This window comes from Pseudopipra pipra, chromosome 6 (genome assembly GCF_036250125.1).
Source record: "Pseudopipra pipra isolate bDixPip1 chromosome 6, bDixPip1.hap1, whole genome shotgun sequence".
NCBI lineage: Eukaryota > Metazoa > Chordata > Aves > Passeriformes > Pipridae > Pseudopipra > Pseudopipra pipra.
The window spans coordinates 26,490,935-26,511,110 of NC_087554.1; the positions used below are offsets into that span (position 1 = coordinate 26,490,935).

At 39.5% G+C, this 20,176-nt stretch overlaps 1 protein-coding gene across 1 annotated transcript; it reads right to left on the minus strand.

The window, feature by feature from the left end:
* Positions 1-458: 458 nt before the first annotated feature.
* EXD1 (exonuclease 3'-5' domain containing 1) lies at positions 459-19,162 on the minus strand. The gene is given in 12 exon segments (XM_064660051.1): positions 459-581; positions 584-718; positions 7,153-7,187; positions 7,190-7,343; positions 10,840-11,012; positions 14,681-14,744; positions 14,868-14,972; positions 16,075-16,161; positions 17,624-17,683; positions 18,938-19,028; positions 19,030-19,071; positions 19,158-19,162. Coding segments are annotated over 12 exon segments (1,074 nt in total).
* Between the last annotated feature and the right edge of the window lie 1,014 nt (positions 19,163-20,176).

Below are 20,176 nucleotides of genomic sequence, written 5' to 3' on the forward strand. Positions count from 1 at the left end.
GGCAGCGCTGACAGACAGTGGTGGTAGTGGGGTACAACTTCCAGCAGGCCACTCTAATGAGAGTTTAACATAACTGCAACAAGTAACAAAAGAACCAATACTATTTAAGACATTGGTAACAATGCCAGAAAAACAAAAGTCACTGTTTTAAAATCAAAAAGAGCTCTTGGAAAAAATGGATCTCAGAAAAAGACCTAGAGAAGAACAGTCAGAGGCAGCAGGAATTTCCTCTGAAAGACCATTACTATTTCCATTCACCAATGGCTTTACCCCTTATTGTAAAGCAAGGAGCTTTTGTTTGACACCTCTGCACGGGGAATAGCCCCTTTTTTCACTTGGATGTCTCCAAACACCCAGAATAAGCTCATCAAGTTGCCTGTGTCAGAAACTACATTCCGTACAGTCGGCTTGAGGTCAGTTTAAGGTCCTTCCACAGATTTACCACATGACTTTGATTTTCAAGCTCTTCTTTGACAAAATACATCATAATTGTTGAAGAACGTGATTTGAGACCCTGCTTTATTTGTGGGAAATCAATTCCAATTATGTCTGTGGTTTCCATCCTTCTGTGGATTTTTTTCTCTCTACTAGATTCCATGGCTGGTCTCACCAAAAGACCATCCTCATTCATCCTGTAGTCTTTTATTGCTTTCTCCCTTTGCAGCTTCTGGATGTCTGCCAGCTGACACAGCTCCTCTGGCAGCTCTGTAAAAGTGGGCTAATAAGGAAAAAGGAAAAGAAACAGAAAAAACCCCGAACTAATACATACTATACTTTTGTTAGAACCAGGGAAGCATTCCCCCTGTAATTAGCCAATGGAACACAATAATCATCTCATTAGATCTGTGGAATTTATTGACTACCTGTTTACACAAACAGGAGACCTTAAGGGAAAAAAGAAGTTGCATGTCCCCCACACTTTCTTTGAAAGGCAACCCAAAGGAAAAAAACACTAGGCTTCCATTTATTGTTTACTTCTTTATTATGAAGATCTTCAAGATTTTAAGTAATACTTCACATATGGGTTTTTAGATTTCTCCTGAGAAGCATTTTGCACTATGAAGTTGTGAATCCCAAAAGAAGCATAAGCAGTTCATGTTTGCTTGCAGGAACCACTGCAAAGACAGCTGTCCCAGCTTTTTATTTAAAACCATGATATTCTATTCTATTGGTAAAAAACCCCAACACTTATGTGGACAAAAGCCAACATAGTTAACAAATCAATGAAACAGCTTAGGAAGTATGTGAAGAGACATACACTCCTTGATTTGGCCCTGAGCAGTGCACTGTTCAAAATACTAAATCCAAGGAGCTGTTCCTTAACAAGGACTGCCATGTTCATGGTTTGTAGAAACAATAAGAAAATCCACAGTTGTGTTCTGCTGTAGAAAGGGGAATTACATAAATAAGGAAGCTTGATAAAAAGTAGTAAGAGGCAGCCAGGCAAATTCAATCCTAGCAGGTAATATGAGACAACTTCAAGACAACATACAAGCAGCATAGAGTAAACATTACCTAACACAGCAAAAGGGCACAGAAACAGTGAAAGGAAACTGGCAGGACTACAGGTTAGAGGAACAGACTATGACATAAGCATCCCATCAGGAAAGCAATGCCACATCCATGTAAAGAAAATAGTAAGGATGAAGTTACAGAAAAAAAACAAAGGGCAGGACAGACTATGTTTGATAATATTTTAAAAAATATAACAACTAATAAAAAGATATCTGTAAACATGAGAAGAGCACAAAATGTCAACCAAGTGATGATCAGAATGCAACAGCAGCACTGTAAAAAACACTTTTTTGTCTTCACTCAGCATGAAAATGGAGATTCCCATTCCAAACCTATTCATTATGTACCCAAAATCAGTTTCAGATTGTCCATAAATGTTTAATACCGATACTTGAAAGACAAAAGTCATGATGGATTTCACCTAAAATTCCTGAACAGTGGAAGATGAACTAGTAACTATAGTATCTTGCTTAAAACCTGCCTTGATACTCAGGGATGGAACTTGGTAAATGTTTAAAGGTCTCAAGAAAGATAGAGGAAACAACACACTAGTAAGTCAGATGTCCGTATAAGCACATTGGTAGAAACACTAATAACAGATGAGTGGATATACAGATGTGATGCACTGGAAAAGAATTACCACAGTGTTTGCAAAGGGAAGCCATACCTTACAAACCTGTGTCTAAAAATTTGCACGGATCCAGAGGAAGGATAAATAATTTAGACAGGATTACAGAAAAAAGCAGAGGCAGCACTTACTTGAAAACACCCCACTGTCAGTTTGGTTTAACCAGAATAATGCACATCCATCTTCCTAACTGCTGCTGTACCCTACAGTGTGGGGTAATCCATGCCCCAAGCCATTTCAAGCCAAGTTGCAGAAAATTCAGGCTGTATGTTCATAAAGATTAATATGCATTATGTGTAGTCCCAACTCACCTGCCAATTAAGAAAACCTCTGGTTCAGGAGCAATTATATTTAAACAACAGTTTATGCATGTCACATGTGGTGATTGTGTTATCTTGTATAATCTACTGCACTGCATTTTGTCTACTGCAGCTTTACCGTAAGTGCATTGGTGAAATCAACTCTGCAGGGGTGTGCTCTGTGGTACTAGAGCCCTGAGCATGAACTATCACCACTTAAACAAGATGGCTCTGCACTTCTAGAACATTTGCTTCTTTACACTGATGGGTTTGGTTCTTTGAATTTAAGTCCTAAACATGAGACCATGCCTGCATTTCCAAGTACTTAACAACACAATATGAATCTACAAGGAGAGTTAGAACTGTAGCACCTGTAGCTCCTTTACTAGCTCTTTTCTAGTGACAGTTGCAGAGGCACAGACACCCATTTTACTGGGTGTCTGCATCCACAAGAACTACTGCTGGCAGACGTTATGCCAAAAATGCAGGAAACTGCATGGACATTCAGGGTGAGAAGTTTGTGTTGGGTTCCTCCCCTCAGCAGCAAGGAGGATTATCAGTTTCTGAAAGACCCTGAAGAGGGAAGCTGAGGGTTTTGATAACAAAGTGCTGATGATCAGAGGTTATTGCTTTGCATCTGGTTTGTGGTAAAACGTCAGTTGCTTATGAGGGTGTGTCCACTATTCAGAAGACCCAACTACCACTTGCAGGTGATGACACAAGAAACCACAGAAAGTGTCAACATACATTTCCAAAATTATCATGATGAATGAGATGCCTTTCTTTTTATTTCCTTGTTATTTTGTTTTCTCTGTTTCTTCATTCTCTCCTACATCAAAAAGAGTGTTGCATTATTATTTGTGGACCACTGGCAGTACTTTACCAATGTTAATAAATTAGACACGTGCAATTATGCATAAGTCTGAAATCAAGCACTCCTGAATATGTTGAATGCCACAAGGATGATCTGGCCCTAGTAGGAGCTGTGCATTTAGCCAGAAGGTGATTCTGGTATTTTGCCACTAATGGGGGCCTGTTAGAGGATACAGAAACTTATCAGGGAGGAACAAGATATGCACGTGGCAAACTGACTGCAGCAACTGGGCATACAGAGCCCAAGAAAGGGTGGTGACAATTACATTCATCAGCCTTATTCACATTTGTCTTTCTCCAGCTCTCAGTGGATGCAGTGATCCACAAGGGCAAGTGAACAGGACTGTCTTTTACTCCATGATTATGCATATCACTTTTGCTTGCTGCTGTTTCCAAGAGGAGAAAAAAGAGAGTCTGGTCCTGATCTGCTTCCAGAGGTTGAATACCCTGATTAGACAAGAGAATGAGAGAGTAGGTAACTGCCCCAGTAGTCATTATTCAACATTATTGGTTGTTACTCAGCATTATTCGATTCACAGGCACCTCAGACTGGAAAGCTAAAGCATCTTTTTCATGAAGTATATCCTGATGCTGTTATTACACACAAAATCTGTTGGCATTATGAACTGGATATGGCAGTGAGCTGGGAAAGATAAGGTGGATGTTTCCATCTAGTCAAAGCTGAAGTTCAGTGTTGTAAACCCTGATCCAGGAGCTGAGATTCAACATGTGACAGCTAGAGATAGGAAGAAGTGTGGCTCTGTAATCCATCCAGCTTCAGTATTTGATTTTTAATGAAGTCTCATGATTGAAACTGTATGTGTACTTGTTTTGTAAGTATAGTTTACATGGGAGTGTCATAAGTTTGGAGGAATGGGAGAAGTAAAAAAAGAAGCATTCTTCTGTGCGACATGATGTCACTCAGTAAGACGAGAGGAAACAAGAGCAGGCCAGGGAAGCACAGCTCTGTTCATTGCTCCAGTCAGGTAGGACATACTCGAACATCTCTGTAGCCCAGAGGCACAATAGAAGACATATCTGCATAACTAACTTTACCTTTTTCAAAAGGCTGAAGACCTGGTGATTCTGCTCAGATAGCACAGTCCAGAAACTAGAAAAGAACAGAGAAGGGCCCAGGAGAGGCTTCCTTACCTGGAGTAGTGGAAGTTATTTTCCTGATCTGGTCATCTTCTCCAAGTGCCTATAAATCAAAGAAGCCATGGTAACTTGGAGACTCTCTTGCCTAGTGACTTTCGCTCCCACAACTTTCAAATAAGGGCTTGATGTATCACAGATGGTTCCTTTTCACTCAAGAGTGACGTCCCCCTTCCAATTTAGTAGCTGAAGTAGTGCAAGGTACCTTTATGGCCCTGGAGCATTTATTGTCTTCGGCTCTGCTGCAGTACTGCTTCAGCAACAGGCGTCTCTCTTCCAGTTCTCCAGCATGGAGAGAGCATAGTAGATAACATACTTCAGGTTTCCAAGATTTTTCCCTGGCAGAGGTATCAGAATCCAAGGAGATCCATTACTTCTGCTGCAGTAGCATTGGAACTGCAACAGATCCTGTCTGGAGAACACAGTCATCAAGCACAGGGAGTCCAGTGTTGCTGTTGTTTGACACTGGCTCCAAGGTAAAGTCAAGCTCATTGCACCAGACTGCTGTTCACCAAGGGTCCAAGGTGGAGCACAAGTGTAAATTGTAACTGGTCATTGTAAAAAGTAAAATAGCCCACTGAAAGCATTTTCCAGGTAACTTTCAACTGTTGCTCCACAAAGTGTAGAGAAGGCATAACATAGATTTTAGTGTTGCATAAACTTCTAAACAACCATGAAAAAGCACTACAATAAATGGGGGGGGTAAGTATTGTGACTATTACCTCATTTTGAAATCAGATCTGGATAAAGGCTTTTTGATTTAAGGAAATAATACAGACTTAGCTGGAAAACCTAGAAGTTGCAGAAACCAAAGGTTTGTGGTTTTTTCTTTCTTGCCTTAAAATGGATTTAGCTGAACTCATCAACTTGCAAAGGATTTCCTTAACTTTTTTACTTACTGAGTGAAGAAACAGAAGTAATAGACAAGATTTAACTATACAACACTCCATATTTTGCATTTAAATATGTATTGCAAGCAGATTTAAATAAAGCAGAAGAAACTTTTATTTGTGTGATCTTTTCACAAGATATAGAAACAACAGAAAATTATTAACAGTGAAATGATGATGAAAATTGCTACTTTTACTCCCTATACTAGAATTCTAAAGCAGTTGCTTCAGAAGGCAACAGCTTTAAAATGCAGAAAGTATGATTACCAGATGTTATATTAAATAGATTTTCAAAATGGCATTTGAAATACTCAGGATCAAATTAATTCCTTGGGTAATCTTATGGAATAAATGGATTTACAAAGGTATTGTCTTCAACAACCTGAATACCACTTTAAAAATTCTGAAAACAAATAGCCCAATGCAAAACAGAATGTGTACTTTTCACTTTAAGAGACTCTTCTTTTCCCTTGTGTCATGCCTACTTTTGCATGCATTGCACATTGGAAATTCACATGTCCAGCTCATTTTTTTTTCATGAACTATGAACAACCTTCTTTTTTTGGCAGCTTTCCTCTAAAAAGAAAAGGTTTTCAGATATGACCTCTTCTCTTATATCTGTGAAGCAACTATGATCTCTTGTGTTATCTAATCTCTAAATCCTCATTAATGGGATTTACTGCTCTGAGCTCTTAAGTAATTCCCAAAGGATCCAAGTCTGTGCTTCAGTGCTTTGTTAAACCAGGGGGGAAAAAAAACCCTGTTTCTTTCATGAAGATAGAACTTCATTCTCTTTCCCTAATAAATATTTCAAGACATTTACAACTGTAAGAATGAGGCACTAAGAGGATTTAATCATGTTAGTTCAGTCTCTGTGGTGAATGAGGATGTTTGACCATGCACTTTGCACCCAAATCTAATACCAACAATGTCTTACATAGTTACTGCAAGCCCTCATAAGATTATTTCATTGAGAAGACAGAGAAAGGCCACATCAATACCACTGCTTGTTTGCTTTGCATGGACCTGTTCTTTCCAATAGTGCAAGACGTCAAGCTCCTTCACCAAAAATCTCATTTCCTGCACTTTCCACGTTGAAAATTAATAAATTTCAAAATTACAGAAGTGTCCACCATCCAGCTCCTCCAAGGTATCTGGGCATGCACTACTAATGGTTCTGTGTAACGAAAGATGAAAAATGCTACTTTAAAATAATATATGTGAAAATAAATTAGGAAGACCAAATAACTCAGTGATGCTTTTACAGAAATAAAAATCTTTGGTTCACAAACGTTGCTCAGAAACACCCAGTGTGTGCAAAACAGCTCAGCAGTAAAGATGACAGATTAGGAGAAAAATAGAACAATATGTGAGGACTAAACATTTTTTACCAAAACAAAGCAACCCCGTCAGCTCCAGGTACCAACACACCACATTTGCTTCTTACTCTTCATTTCCTCACGTGTACGTTGCCCCTTTTGAGCCCAGCTGTTCTCAGGCTGTGAGGAGAGTGAACAGAAGGCGCAGGTGACCGTGCCCATGCTTTAACAGCTGCAACTCACCATCCACTAGGCTAACTAGAGGTGGATTCTGCTAATGAACTAATATGAAAGGGAGCTAGGTAGATACAGACACCATCACTTTTGCTGCTGCACACAGGAAACAAGGTATGTAGCACACAGGAGGGTGTACCACTGTGAAAAGGAAGCTGCTGTAGCTCGGTCCTCCAGCATTTATCCATTAGAGCCTTAGATCAAATCACTACCAGAGAAACAAGCAGAGGCATACCTACATTTGTGCTCACAAGGTGATCTCCAGGACAGTCCAATAAGCATTAAAATAACCATGTGCTACAGCTGATAGGTCAGACATCAAGTTATCCATTAGAGATGAGTGGACCAGCAGGAGGTACATAGCGTTCAGAACAAGTGCATTAAGCAGAGAAGCTGGGAAGAGTCTCAAGAACCATATGTCAGGATTCTCCTGTATATCCCAATGCAAATGAAAACAGTTATTGTTATGGTTTAATTCCAGCCACCAGTAATATACCATGCAGCCACGTGCTCACTCCTCTCAACCCCCCTCATAGCAGGGAGGAGAATTGGAAAGAAAAGGTAAACCTTTTAAGTTGAGATAAAAATAGTTTAATAATTGAAACAAAATATAATAATAATGATGATAATAACAACAACAATAATAATATATGATAATGATAATAGTAATGGTAAGGAGAGGCTAAGAGAGGAATAAAACCCAAAAGAAACAAGTGATGCACAGTATCCCATCCCCAAGCAGCGATCGGCCCCCTTCCAGGTAACTCCTCCAGTTTAAATTCTGGGCATGACATTCTATGGTATGGAATATTGATTTGGCCAGTTTGGATCACCTGTCCTGGCCATGCTCCCTCACAGCTTCACTGGCAGAGCACGGAAAACAGAAAAGTCCTTGGCTTAGGATAAGCACTACTCAGCAACTGCCAAAACATCGGTGTGTTCTCATACCAAATCCAAAAACCACAGCACTGTACCAGTTCCTAAGAAGAAAATGTACTCTCTCCCAGCCAAAACCAGGACAGTTATTAAAGTAGAAAAAATTTTAACAAAGCTTATCATCACATTCTTCTGCAGTTTACAACATACTTCCTGATGCTGATCTTTACTTTCAGTGCTACTGTATGCTTTCAGCTTCTGGGGCCATCTGTGTACAAACCTGTAGTGGTTAGAGAAGCAGAAGTTTGGAAGGAGAGATTGCTTCCTTAAAAAAAAACAACCAACCAACCAACCAAAACACAAACCAAAAACCAACATACACCTATTCCAGCATTTAATTCTAGTTCTCTCCCATCTGTCTCTGAAACCAGGTTGGATTCCTAAGAACTGAGCTAAAAGACCTAAAAGGAAAAAAAACCTCCTATGATCTTCAGCAATCACAACTGAAACTAGACAGGGTACCACACCATGACTGTGGTACCCTGAGCAAAACTGTCAGTACAGAATGGTTTACACTGGTATACTTATTACATGAATATTACACAGTCATTTTCCACTTTTAGTCTTCAGAGCAATAGGAAAATAAACTAAGGAAGACATGTCATTTGGCTTAGATTTGCCATACAGAATTCTCAAAATAGAAATTTTGAGAGACAATATTGAATTCTAAAACTTACATAAAGATAATGCTGTGTTCGAATTACAGGTTTCACTGAGTAGCTTTTATAGCAATATTAAATAGCATTTAATCCAGGCTTTTGAGAAAGATTTTAAGTCCATGAACAGGCAGTGCAAAACCACTCCTATTTACTGTGGAAGTTACAAGACTAGTATGAAGGGAGAAAAAGTACTCTTGTAGGAAAGAGATTGTTCCTCTTCAGTAAATAAATTCTACCTCTCTACTGAGGTCTCCTTAAGCATCTAGTTCCCTTATTTAATAGCTTCTTTGGAAGTCTTCTGACCCCACCCCCACCCCAACCACTCTGGCCCCCAAAAAATTAAGGTCATGCAATTAAAAATCCCAGCAAAAGGACAGAAACAGAGAATCACTTCAGTTAGAAAAAACCTCAAAGATCATTGAGTCCAACTGTTAACCCAGCACTGCCTAGTCCACCACTAAACTGTGTCCCTAAGTGCCACATCCACACATCTTTTAAATACCTTTAGGGGTAGTGACACCACCACTTCCCTGGGCAGCTTATTCTAATGCCTGACCACCCTTTCAGTGATGAAACTTTTATAATATCCAATCTAAAACTCCCCTGGCACAACTAGAGGCTATTTCCTCTTGTCCTGTTGCTTGTTACTAGAGGAAGCTGACCCCCACCTGGTTACAATCTCCTTTCAGGTAGTTGTAGGGAATGTGCCTCCTTTTCTCCGGGCTAAACAACTCCAGCTTCCTCAGCCACTCCTCATGAGACTTTTTCTCCAGTCCTTTCACCAGCTTTGTTGCCCTTCTCTAGACACGCTCCAGCACCTCAATGTCCTTCTTGTGGGGGGCCCAAAACTGGACACAGTACTAGAGATGCAGCCTCACCAGTACGAGTACAGGGGGACAATCGCTGCCCTGGTCTTGCTGGTCACACTGTTTCTGGATTTTAGTAAGGCTTTTGATACTGTCCCTCTGAGCATACTTCTGGACGAGTTGCCCAACTGTGGGATAAGCAGATTCACGGTGCTCTGGGTGAAGAACTGGCTGACAGACAGAGCTCAAAGGGTTCTAATGAATAGAGGATCCATCTGGCTGTCAACATGCACCAGTTGAGGAATACCAGTGGTACTCCTCACGATTCAATTTCAGAGCCAGTTCCGTTCAGTATATTTATCGCCAATCTAGATACAGGAGTTAAATGCACCATTAGCAAGTTTGCTGACGGTACCAAACTGCGAGGTGCTGCTGACTCTGGAGGGACAAGAGGCCTTGCAGAGGAATCTACACAGATTGGAGCATTGGACTACAATTAATGGGATGAAATTTTACAAGTTGAAATGCCAGATTATGTATCTAGGATGGCATAACATTGGACACAAGTATAAACTGGGAGAGTGGCTGGAGAGCAGCTCTGCGAATAGGGACTTGGTTGGCAGCAGGCTCAGTGTGAGTTGGCAGTGTGCCCTGGCACCTTGGGATGCATCAAACACAGCATCACCAGCCAGCTGGGGAGAGGGAGGTACTGAGCTCTTCTCCCTGCCATCCAGTGACAGGATAAATGGATATGGTTCAAAGCTGTACCAGGGGAAGTTTAGCCTGGACATTAGGAAGCATTTCTTTACTGAGAGGGTGGTCAAACATTGGAACAGGCTTCCTAAAGAGGCAGTCAATGCCCTAAGCTGCCAGTGCTTTAGAGGCATTTGGGCAATGACCTTAATACCAGGCTTTAACTTGTCAGCCCTGAACTGGTCAGGCAGTTGGACTAGATGCTCAGTGTAGGTCCCTTTCATATGAAATAGTCTATTTATCAGGATTATGTTCCCCAAATCTTAGGAGCTCTTGACCCATCAAGTTTTCCCTTGCTTGTCCCCATCTGAAAGATTAACAAAAATAAGGACAATAGAGAATAATGATTTGGCAAATGCTGCTGAACTACACTAGTATTTTTTCATTCTAATAGTGCTGGCAATAAAAGTTCTCTTTTTCCTGCTTGACTCAGGATTCATTGTAACCAACTTGCTCTGTTGAAACTAGGTTTCAGAATTAGTGAAATATTCTATGATATCCAGAACATTTTTTTACCCAAGTTGTATATATCCTCTATTGTACAAGCTTTGTGGTTCTTCAAAACCTCAATTTCAAATGAGCTATTAGGAAATACCAGCCCTGATGCCAACTAAGGCTTACACCTGTCTCCCAAGTCATTGTTACAAAATGTCCTTATCTGCAGCAATTCAACCACTTTTTAGTGCCATGCTCTTAAAAAAAGCAAATTAACAGAAGCATCTCAAAATGGGCAAAGCACAGCTCACAACTGAGTCTTCAGAAGGTGCTTTACTGAATCACTCATTGAAGTCAACTGCTGCCTGCACTTCAGAATGGCATTCCATTTGGAAGGTATCTTCAAGGGCTGCATCAAACACTCCTGTAATGTGCAGACACAGTGTGGAAGAAAAGCACCTGTAGTCATTGAAAACTGCAGAGCATCAGCAGCCTGTGAGGGAAAGGATCAATATGCCATGACCAACGTCCATTAATCCAAGGCAAAGAATGTGGAGGTTCGACAGTGGAGATGCTTATTAGAAGTAAAGTATGCTACAAAACAAACAATTCAACATTTTGACTGCATACAGTTGCAGAGATAGTAATCTGACTCCTTAAAGCTGTTAAGTTACATAAAAGGGTCTACAGCTCCTTCTAGCTCAGCACTCTCAGTAACAGGAGAGAGTAAACATACACTGATGCTTTCCCAGGATACTTATGGTTTTGCCTTTTATCCAAACCCTAAAATAGTTATGCAATATAAAGAAAACATGATGAAAGAATATGTAAGTTGTCATAAACCTTTTGCCTAAAACCTGATTTTGCCAGTAAGACTCGTATTTGACAGCACATAGAGCCAGAAAGAGAGCAGGCAACAGCTTCCAGCAGCAACTGCATGTCATGGTGTTTGCTTGTTTCTAATCCTGGTTTCATCCTTTTTACCTGTTTGCAGTAAAAGCAGGAACAGCCCTGACAGCCCAATGGAAAAGGAATGCTTGGAAGAGAATCCACTCACCAGGGGAATGGAGAGGAAAAAATAAAAAACCTGCATCCACAGTCAAAACCTGAGACTGAGCTATCTGTCATTAGAACAACCTACCCTCCTGACTTCCTCCACTACTCAAAAGCCCAGATTCCCATTCAGGTCCCCTGAAATCCTCACTGACTTCTCCCTTTTCTCCTTACTACTATCTCCTGAGAAACCTTAAGCCAACATTCTGTGCAGACATCTACAATCCCACTAACACCACCATGAGTTTACAGGTCAGCCTGGTTTTACTGCAAGAGCCACTGTTTGAGCTTTCTGGCACATGCTGCCCATGTGCTACCTAGACCTGTCCACACAGTGCTTGGCAGCACCAGCTCAGCCCCTGCAGTAGTGAGCACAGAATTGTAATTGGCCTCTACTGGCCTCTTATAGGGAGGGTAAATTCCAAGATTAACCTCCCTCCCCCTCCATTCCTAACTTATCTGTAACCTCTTTGGTGGAAAAAAAAAATCTATTCCTGTCCAATAGCAAAGAACCTGATATAACTTAATAATGCTAACGCTGCCCCTGAGGCACCAGTCAAATAGATGACTGCTGCCTTCTTTAGGAGAAAAGCCATGTGTTTGCTAAGCCTACTAGAAGAAAGTGCTAAGCCAGTCCATTTACTGATTTTCTAAGGAAGAAGACTACAACCACCAGCTGAAAAATGGCAGGAAACATATGTGGAGAAAGGAACTGCAACAATTCAAAACAATAAGTTCATTGAAAAGAAAAAAAAAAAATTGAGAAGATCCAGGTAGAGCTGACCTTCACTAGATTATAAGCATAAATCACTAGGTAAAGTGGAAGTTTCCATCACTTGTTACTGAACTGTCCTTTGTATTCTACTTCTGACCACTAAAACCTTCTCTAGCTTTTCATTCTTAGTAGCCAAATGCAGATGAAGAGGAACCTCAGCATAGACCTTCTCAAGCAGTCAGTTACTTTTACTCAAAATCATAACAAAAATGATGTTCAAATCTGTAGAAATACATTCTAGATAGTTAGAGTTTCTAGTAAAAAAAAATAATAATCTATGCTTTCCAAATAAGAAGAGAAAATACTTAAATATTTAAACAGAAATGAAAGCATCTTTGTGATCAGTATTAATAAAAACTCTAACCTGAATGAACAAGGTTATAGAATAAACTTTCCCTCAACGAAAGCAATGTTTTAGCTTTCACTGTGAAATCCTTTGTCCAAAGTCCAATGCATGCTAACGGATTTAAGGGCAGAAAACCCACAGCATGCTAAAAAGTAGTGCATATTCATCAGTCTGTGGAATCAGACAGCAACAGTGACTTCTTCACTTGTACATTTTATGGTTAAACCTTGCATGGACTTCTATCTTATGCAAAGTCTCAAGCTGTCAAATTTTCTTTATTTTTTTTCAGCACAAACCTCTAGAAAAAACTGTGGTATTTCTTTTGGTAGTAAACAGATATGCAACCAACAACATTTTACACAACAGGCAAGGATTTCAGAGCGTGAGGATGCTCCAGCCTCCTGATGCAGCATAGAAGTGCCACAGAAGGCAATATTAGGTCTATAAGCACTGACAGCAGCCAGTTGCCTGCTCACTATGAAGCTTTTTAGGCTGCTATAGCCCAACAGGGACACATCCCCTGCCCCCAAGGAAGTCAAATGTGAAATAGTATCAAACTTCCACAAACTTTATCATTAAAAGTTACTTCAACAGGTGATGTTTAAGTACTATAAGAACATCAATGGGAAAGACAGTGAACCTCAGAATACTGCCATTCTCTATATTGTGTGTTAATTACATTAGTTTACTTATGGTAAGGAATAAACAACTGGCCAAATCCAGGGATAACATTTTTCAAATTATGTAGGCAGGATCCCATGTAAACCAGAGTTCTAAACTCCATTGCTGCCTTTTTTAAGCAGAATCTCACTTGTGCACACAGCCTGTTCCCATTTTAACAATACTGGGAAGCTGTCTCTAAGAAGTGCTTCAAAAAAGCATTTGTGAATTTGCTCAGAAGTATCTCCCAGCTATTTGTTGCAGAAGTACTGAGTAGAAGATGAGATAATTCCACAATATCATGTACACTACAGGGTGGCCAAAATCAGACCACATCAGTAGCGTACCTACATTAGAAGAAGGATTCAGGCCAACAAATCAGAGTAATTGCACCTCTAAGCCTAGAGATCTATCAGTGCAAGGAAAGCATGTGTGTCAGCTCATACCAAGACAACAAAACAATGAGTGCAATTCTGTGTACCTTGGACCCTAGGGTGCATAGTTCTGGTTAATTATTTCCACTGTATCAGTTACATGTTCTAGACAGTATAGTTGGGAGCACTGGTGGGAATTTTCAGTCCTACCTTTTTCATACAGTCAAGACTTTACATGGGCTGATATTTAATCAGCCTTATAAAGCTTACTAAATAGGCCAGATTAGAGCTTTGAGGAGTTACTATAGGCAGTCATATCTATGAAATGAAAAGTCAGTATACATGCAAGGACAAGTCATACATAACCATGTATAAAATATCCGTGCCCATTATGAAAGATCATGGCCATTATGTTACTTTATTCTCTCTCAGAAGGATCTGATTCTCCCATTAGTCACATATTAATTACCACAACTACTAGGGCCAGCACCAGCAGAAAGAGATTTTTGTGATAACCTGTCCTGTTCTCTCTTTTTCACCACTGCTTTTACCTGCAGATGATTCCCAGCGCTGGATACCTGTAGCCTGAATCTGTTTCTACACTTGTGAAAGGCGCAGAAAGAATAAGAAAGAATATAAAGCCCAATCTGACCTGGCCCCTGTGAAGTCACTGTAAGCGTCAGGTTGGTCCAAGTTTGAACAAGACCAGCTAAAACATCTTACCACATTAAACTTGCTGCTAGTATTAGATCTTACCTACCTTTTAAAATGGGTCTCCACAAGGTTCTAAATAACGCTATCAGCCTTGCCTGCTGTTTCTTTTCAGGTAGAACAAAACCAAACATTTACATGGTTCAACAACTGTCACACTGTAGTAATGTTAAACCTTCTTTGAGAAAATGCCCTGAAGTTTCTCTTGTTGAAGCTTTTGTTCCAAACCAGAATATTTGAAGGGTACTTGTGTATTCAAGACACTGAAGGACACTGTACTGGTGAAAGAGACAGTCTGAGACATACCAGCAGTCATATATGATCTGAAGCAATAGAGCTATCAAGGAAACCTGTATCCAACTGCAACTTTTTTGGTGCAGCTAGATTATTACATATGTATATGACCTCTGCCACTACAAATGTCCTTACACACCATGTACCCTTACCTTCAAGATGTTTTTATCTTCAAGCACCATTTTTAATCCATTTTTGAAAGCCTGGGGTCCCAGAAGAAAGGTATCAAATAGAAAAACATGCCTCTTTGTTACTGTCTAGAACAAATTCAGTTGCAGAGAAAATGAGTGAGGGACCGAAGAACAGAGGATTTGCAAGTAGGAGAAACTGCACTGTTGCCTATAAGCCATAAACTCCTGTGTACTGGCTTATGTGGGGAAGAGTGGGTTTAGTTTATTTAGTGGTAATTCATAAACAAGTCTTGTTTTTTCCAGAGTTGCTCAGAGATTTTCCCAATAATTGAAAAGAACAACACAGTTGTCTACTGTACATGGTTAAATAATGCATTTTGAGACATATCAAGACCACACTACTTAAAACAAATTCCTACACCTATTATGGTGATATTTTTACAGAATTACTTCCAACAAAATTCTTGTGCCCATGACATTTGTTTCATTGTCAAAGACCACTACCAAAGAAATAGAGGACATCATCTTCCATCCTAGCCTTTCAAATGGATTACAAAATTTAAGTTTTGCATATGTTCAAATTCATAATGGTTTAACAGAAGCATAAAGCTTTTTAACAAAAGCTGAAAGCAATTTAGCCATACCAAAGCAAACATTTTGTGGACACTTACTTCTGCATAAAAGGGTTAAATCTGAAGTATGAACTCCCACACAATTTTTCACTTTGGATAAACACAGTCACTTTAAAATCTATTTAAAAATAAGCTAAGATGATCACATAAAGCTATTCTCCTTTCTGGCTCTTCCTCTTCAGACAGTTATAACATCACAGATAACTAAGACACAGTATCATCTTTATATGGATTTTACACCTTCAAGTATATTGGCATTGTGATTAGGTCTTGCAGTTTTTTAATAGGCAACAGCTGTACTACTGCAATAGCTCTACCTGTATACAAGAATGCAAACCAAATTTGTTGCATTGCTATAAACAAATGTATATATTACACACAAGTTTACTCATTATTCTATTACCTTATATAATTCTTTCCGTAACAGGTCTTTTATGAAATACTTAATCTCTCTTAAAGGATATCATATCCATTACCAGAACAGTTATGTAAGTCTTAAACACAGGGCAATCCTCAAATGTTTCTCAATTATGCCCCTGTCAAAATGTTTCTCAATTATGTGCCCTGCCACATTTTGGCAAGTATCTGTCTCTTACTTCAGGCCATGAGAGTTTTCCATGATGACACAAATTAACACCTTCTTCTGCTATTCTGACAACACATTGCTGTTTTAGGGGCAGCACCTAATGAAGAAAATAGGGATAAAATAAATACCACCAGAGAATGATAGGCAGAGGTACAAATAGTGAACTGTGATTTTTCTGGTCATTTTCCATATTTGAAAAGATCAAAACCACAATGAATCTCAGATGGATAGTAATCCACGAGAAAAAGACACAGCATCGTTTCAGTTACAGACAGACAGCTGGAAATTCCACAACTAGAAGCATCAGTGATAGGTCTAGGAGGGATATAGACAACTAAAGAACACAGACTCCCCTGAACTCCTCCCAAGAAATTCTCCTAAGTAGAGAGAATTTCCTTAGGATACATTCATATCACATAAAGCAGGTGTTCCTCTTAGGAAAAAAGGAAAACACATTTTCCAAAGTATAAAAGAAAAAAACTGTTACTCTCACAGACACAAAAAAATTTCAGACAATTAAGAAAAGCAACCTGTAGTGCATGTAACATGAGTAGAAGGCATAAATGGAAATAAAAAAACCAGCTTCTTTTTCAAGCAACAGTTAGATTCCTCTGTAAGCAGGGACATCTCTTCCTGTGGGAAAGAGCTTCCTCTGTAGTTACAATAGGTTTACCAAAATAAGAGCCCAAATCCCAACCAATGTTACTGCAAGACAAAATGGCATAGAGGACCCTATAGTATTGCTGGTCTAATTTAGGATCTAAAAAATACTATTAAATTTAATAATAAATCTATCATTGATTCCAAGTTCTTAAACAAAGCCTTTCTGATCTCTTGTTTCTGGGGATAAGTGATAGGATCTGAGGGAATGTCATGAATCTGTGTAAGGGGAGGTTTAGGTGGGATATTAGGAAAAGGTTTTTCACCCAGAGGGTAGTTGTGCATTGGAACAGGCTTTCCAGGGAACTGGTCACAGCACCAAACTTGACAGAGTTCAAGAAGCATTTGGACACATGATGTGATTCTCAGGGTTGTCCCGTGCTGGGCCAGGAGCTGGATTCAGTGATTCTTGTGGGTCCCTTTCAATTCAGGGTATTCTATGATTCTACCAAGTCTGCTTTTTTATTGTACATGATTTAAGAGAAAAAGATCCAGTCATCTCCAGTCATCTCTGGAGTTCCAAACACCTGCAAAACCAACACAATTTCCTCTCCAAATAAGTTCTCATGTTGTTTCCTTCCTAAACAAAATAAGTGTTCACTAAATAGTAATACTGACTCTTCACCTCAGTTACTGGTGATACAGGGTCTGAAACCAGCAGCCAACACACACCGATGCAGATTTGTACACATCCACTGCAATGTTGCATGCAGTGCACTGTTATGCACACTTTAATTATTCTTTGATGCCACCAGAGATAGCATTTCTACATGACTTAAAGAAGCCATTTACTACCTATTACTCAAATCTCACCACAGTCTGATAAAGAGTACTGACAATTAGAACAGAACTGGCCTAGAAGTCACATACGTGGCATAAGAGCTTTCACTAGTACTTACTGCAGGGCCAAATTTCTGCTGGAAACAATCAACAACTGTGAACTCCGCATTATTTTCTTCCTTCTTCTAAAATGAAGGGAAGAAAATCATTAGGCACTTCCTCTAACTTGAATGCACTTTGCACCAGGTATGTATTTTAGATGCAGAATCACTCTACTTCTCTGGTTGGGGTACTCATTCTTCCCTCTTTTCACCCAGATTCCTGAACTGTTTGATTCAAATGCATACAGTCTAGAGCATGACCCCGATTCTGTTTTTTAACAAAAAATTGGCTGTTTAAAAGTGAGTTGAAGCATTACCTTTTGTCATTATGATACCCAAATGAAAAAAAATGTGTCAGTTAAAAAAATTGCATCCATTTAAAAAAAAAGCACCCTAATTTCCAGCCTTGTCTAGGGAACGAGAAAGACTGTTGCAAAGACAAAACTAACAGACAGGTCACATCAATCCTTGCTCATTTTTTGTTACTTCTGTAATTTTGGTATTTGAATTGTTAAATATAAAAGTGAATGGACAGTGAAATAGCTGAGTAACTTAGCATCTCAGTTGTGGAGAATGTACAAACAGCAGATTATTGTAAAACTACAAAAGTGCTGTATGTATTTTATATAAAGTACTTGCAGATGCCCTATCCCTGGAAGTGTTCAAAATCAGGCTGGATGGGGCTCTGAGCAACATGGTCTAGTGGAAGGTGTCCCTGGAACTAGATGACCTTTGAGGTCCCTTCCAACCCAAAACATTCTATGATTCTATTTTCTCCCCCTCTACCCAGTTAAATGCAACTAACCTTTCTTTAGCCTATACAGATCTTGTACTCTTGTCACAGCCCTATGAGAACAAAACAAGCTGATTTTGGATCTGCACCTGTATATGTACACACCTGTATATGTTACAGCAGGCACCACATGTCCAAATCAATGCAAGCACCTGACAGCCAGCACAGATCCAAAGAGCAATAGTCTTACTGAGCTTTGTGTTATCTGTCATGCCACATACATTTCAGGAACAAGTATAAGATTAAAACAGTCACCAGAGAGAAATTCTCACTGGCTGAAGCACTTTGATTTCTCCAGAAGATAAGTGGCTGTGCTGCTCAGCCACTTTTACAGTGGACAAGAGCTACAAGATAAACCTTCTGGTAAGCAGGTGAGTTTCCTTCTGATGTCTGCAGATAAGGAGCTCTGTACCTACCTTTCTGTGACCATTGTTTTTTCAGTATACATCTTGTTCTGATACGGGCAAACCAAGAGATAACAGCGTCTGGGAAAGACATTATCTGACAAAGACTAACTACATTGCTTGAGTAATATCCACATTACCTAAGAGGCAGTATTTTCAGCTGTCTGAGGCTCTGAGCTGGCTCTCCAAGGAGACGCAAGGAGAACTCCATGGGCCACAATCTGCTGCCTGTGTCTGCTTGTTTGTTCCCTTCAACAGCTGAAGTGCACCTGAACGAGCAAGGCAACCATACATAACACAGACGTCATAACATTATTAAGACTTCCATGCTGATAAAATGTGCAAAGGAAAATACTTCATCCAATACCCCCTACCTGTGTTAAGAAAATGAACTGCTGCATATAAAGCAACCTCTTAGTGCTATGTGCATGGCTCTTAAAGAAGATCCTGAAGCTGCACCAAAAAAAGCTTATTTTGAAAAAAAGTGCCTTTATTTCAGATAAAATTTCACATTTATTCTGAAAATAAAGGGTGAAAGCAGAACCTGAAGTGATGTTCACTGCAAAGGTCAGCAACAATCTTAAGGTAAGTTAGAGTTCAAAGTACAAAGAATGAAGTACCTGACCTGAGCCCAAGAACAATACAGTTTAAATATCTGTAAGGATTTATATTGATTCAATCGTATTTGATCCATTACTGTAATTATTAATTAAGTTACTGTAATTGGAGGGCAATTATACAAGTTCACCAATATGTAAAATAGTTGCATCCACTGAAACTTTACTGTAATCAAACGCAAGTTATAAAATCATAAAAAATGGTAGCATTTCGGGACCAAAAAAAAAAAAAACAACTATGCAAGCATTCACCTGACTGAAAGATGTCACACATAAAAGCGCTTAATTTCTACAATAGGGCAGCCTGACGTCAAGAATACTCGGGAAATATGACTTCTTAGTATAAATTTCCTTATGCTGATATAAAAATATTCAATTATGATTATAGAGCTCAAATAATGTCCATCCCTATGTCAATATAATAAAACATAAAAACACTTTGTGACCAGCCTTTAAATGTAGCTGCAGAGTCTTGTACCTAAAATTGTATATTTTAAAGATTAACACACGAATTTGCTACCGTGCCACTATTCAAATATATGTTAACTTAGGGTTACTTAACAGGGAGAAAGAAGACAAGACAGCCGCAAGCACGACGAGAAGTTGTGGAATCTCCCTCACTGGAGATATTCAAGAACCGTCTGGACAAAATCCTGTGCCATGTGCTCTGGGATGACCCTGCTTGGGCAGGGCGGTTGGACCGGACAACCCGCTGTGGCCCCTTGCAGCCTGACCGGTTCTGCGATTTGCAAAACAA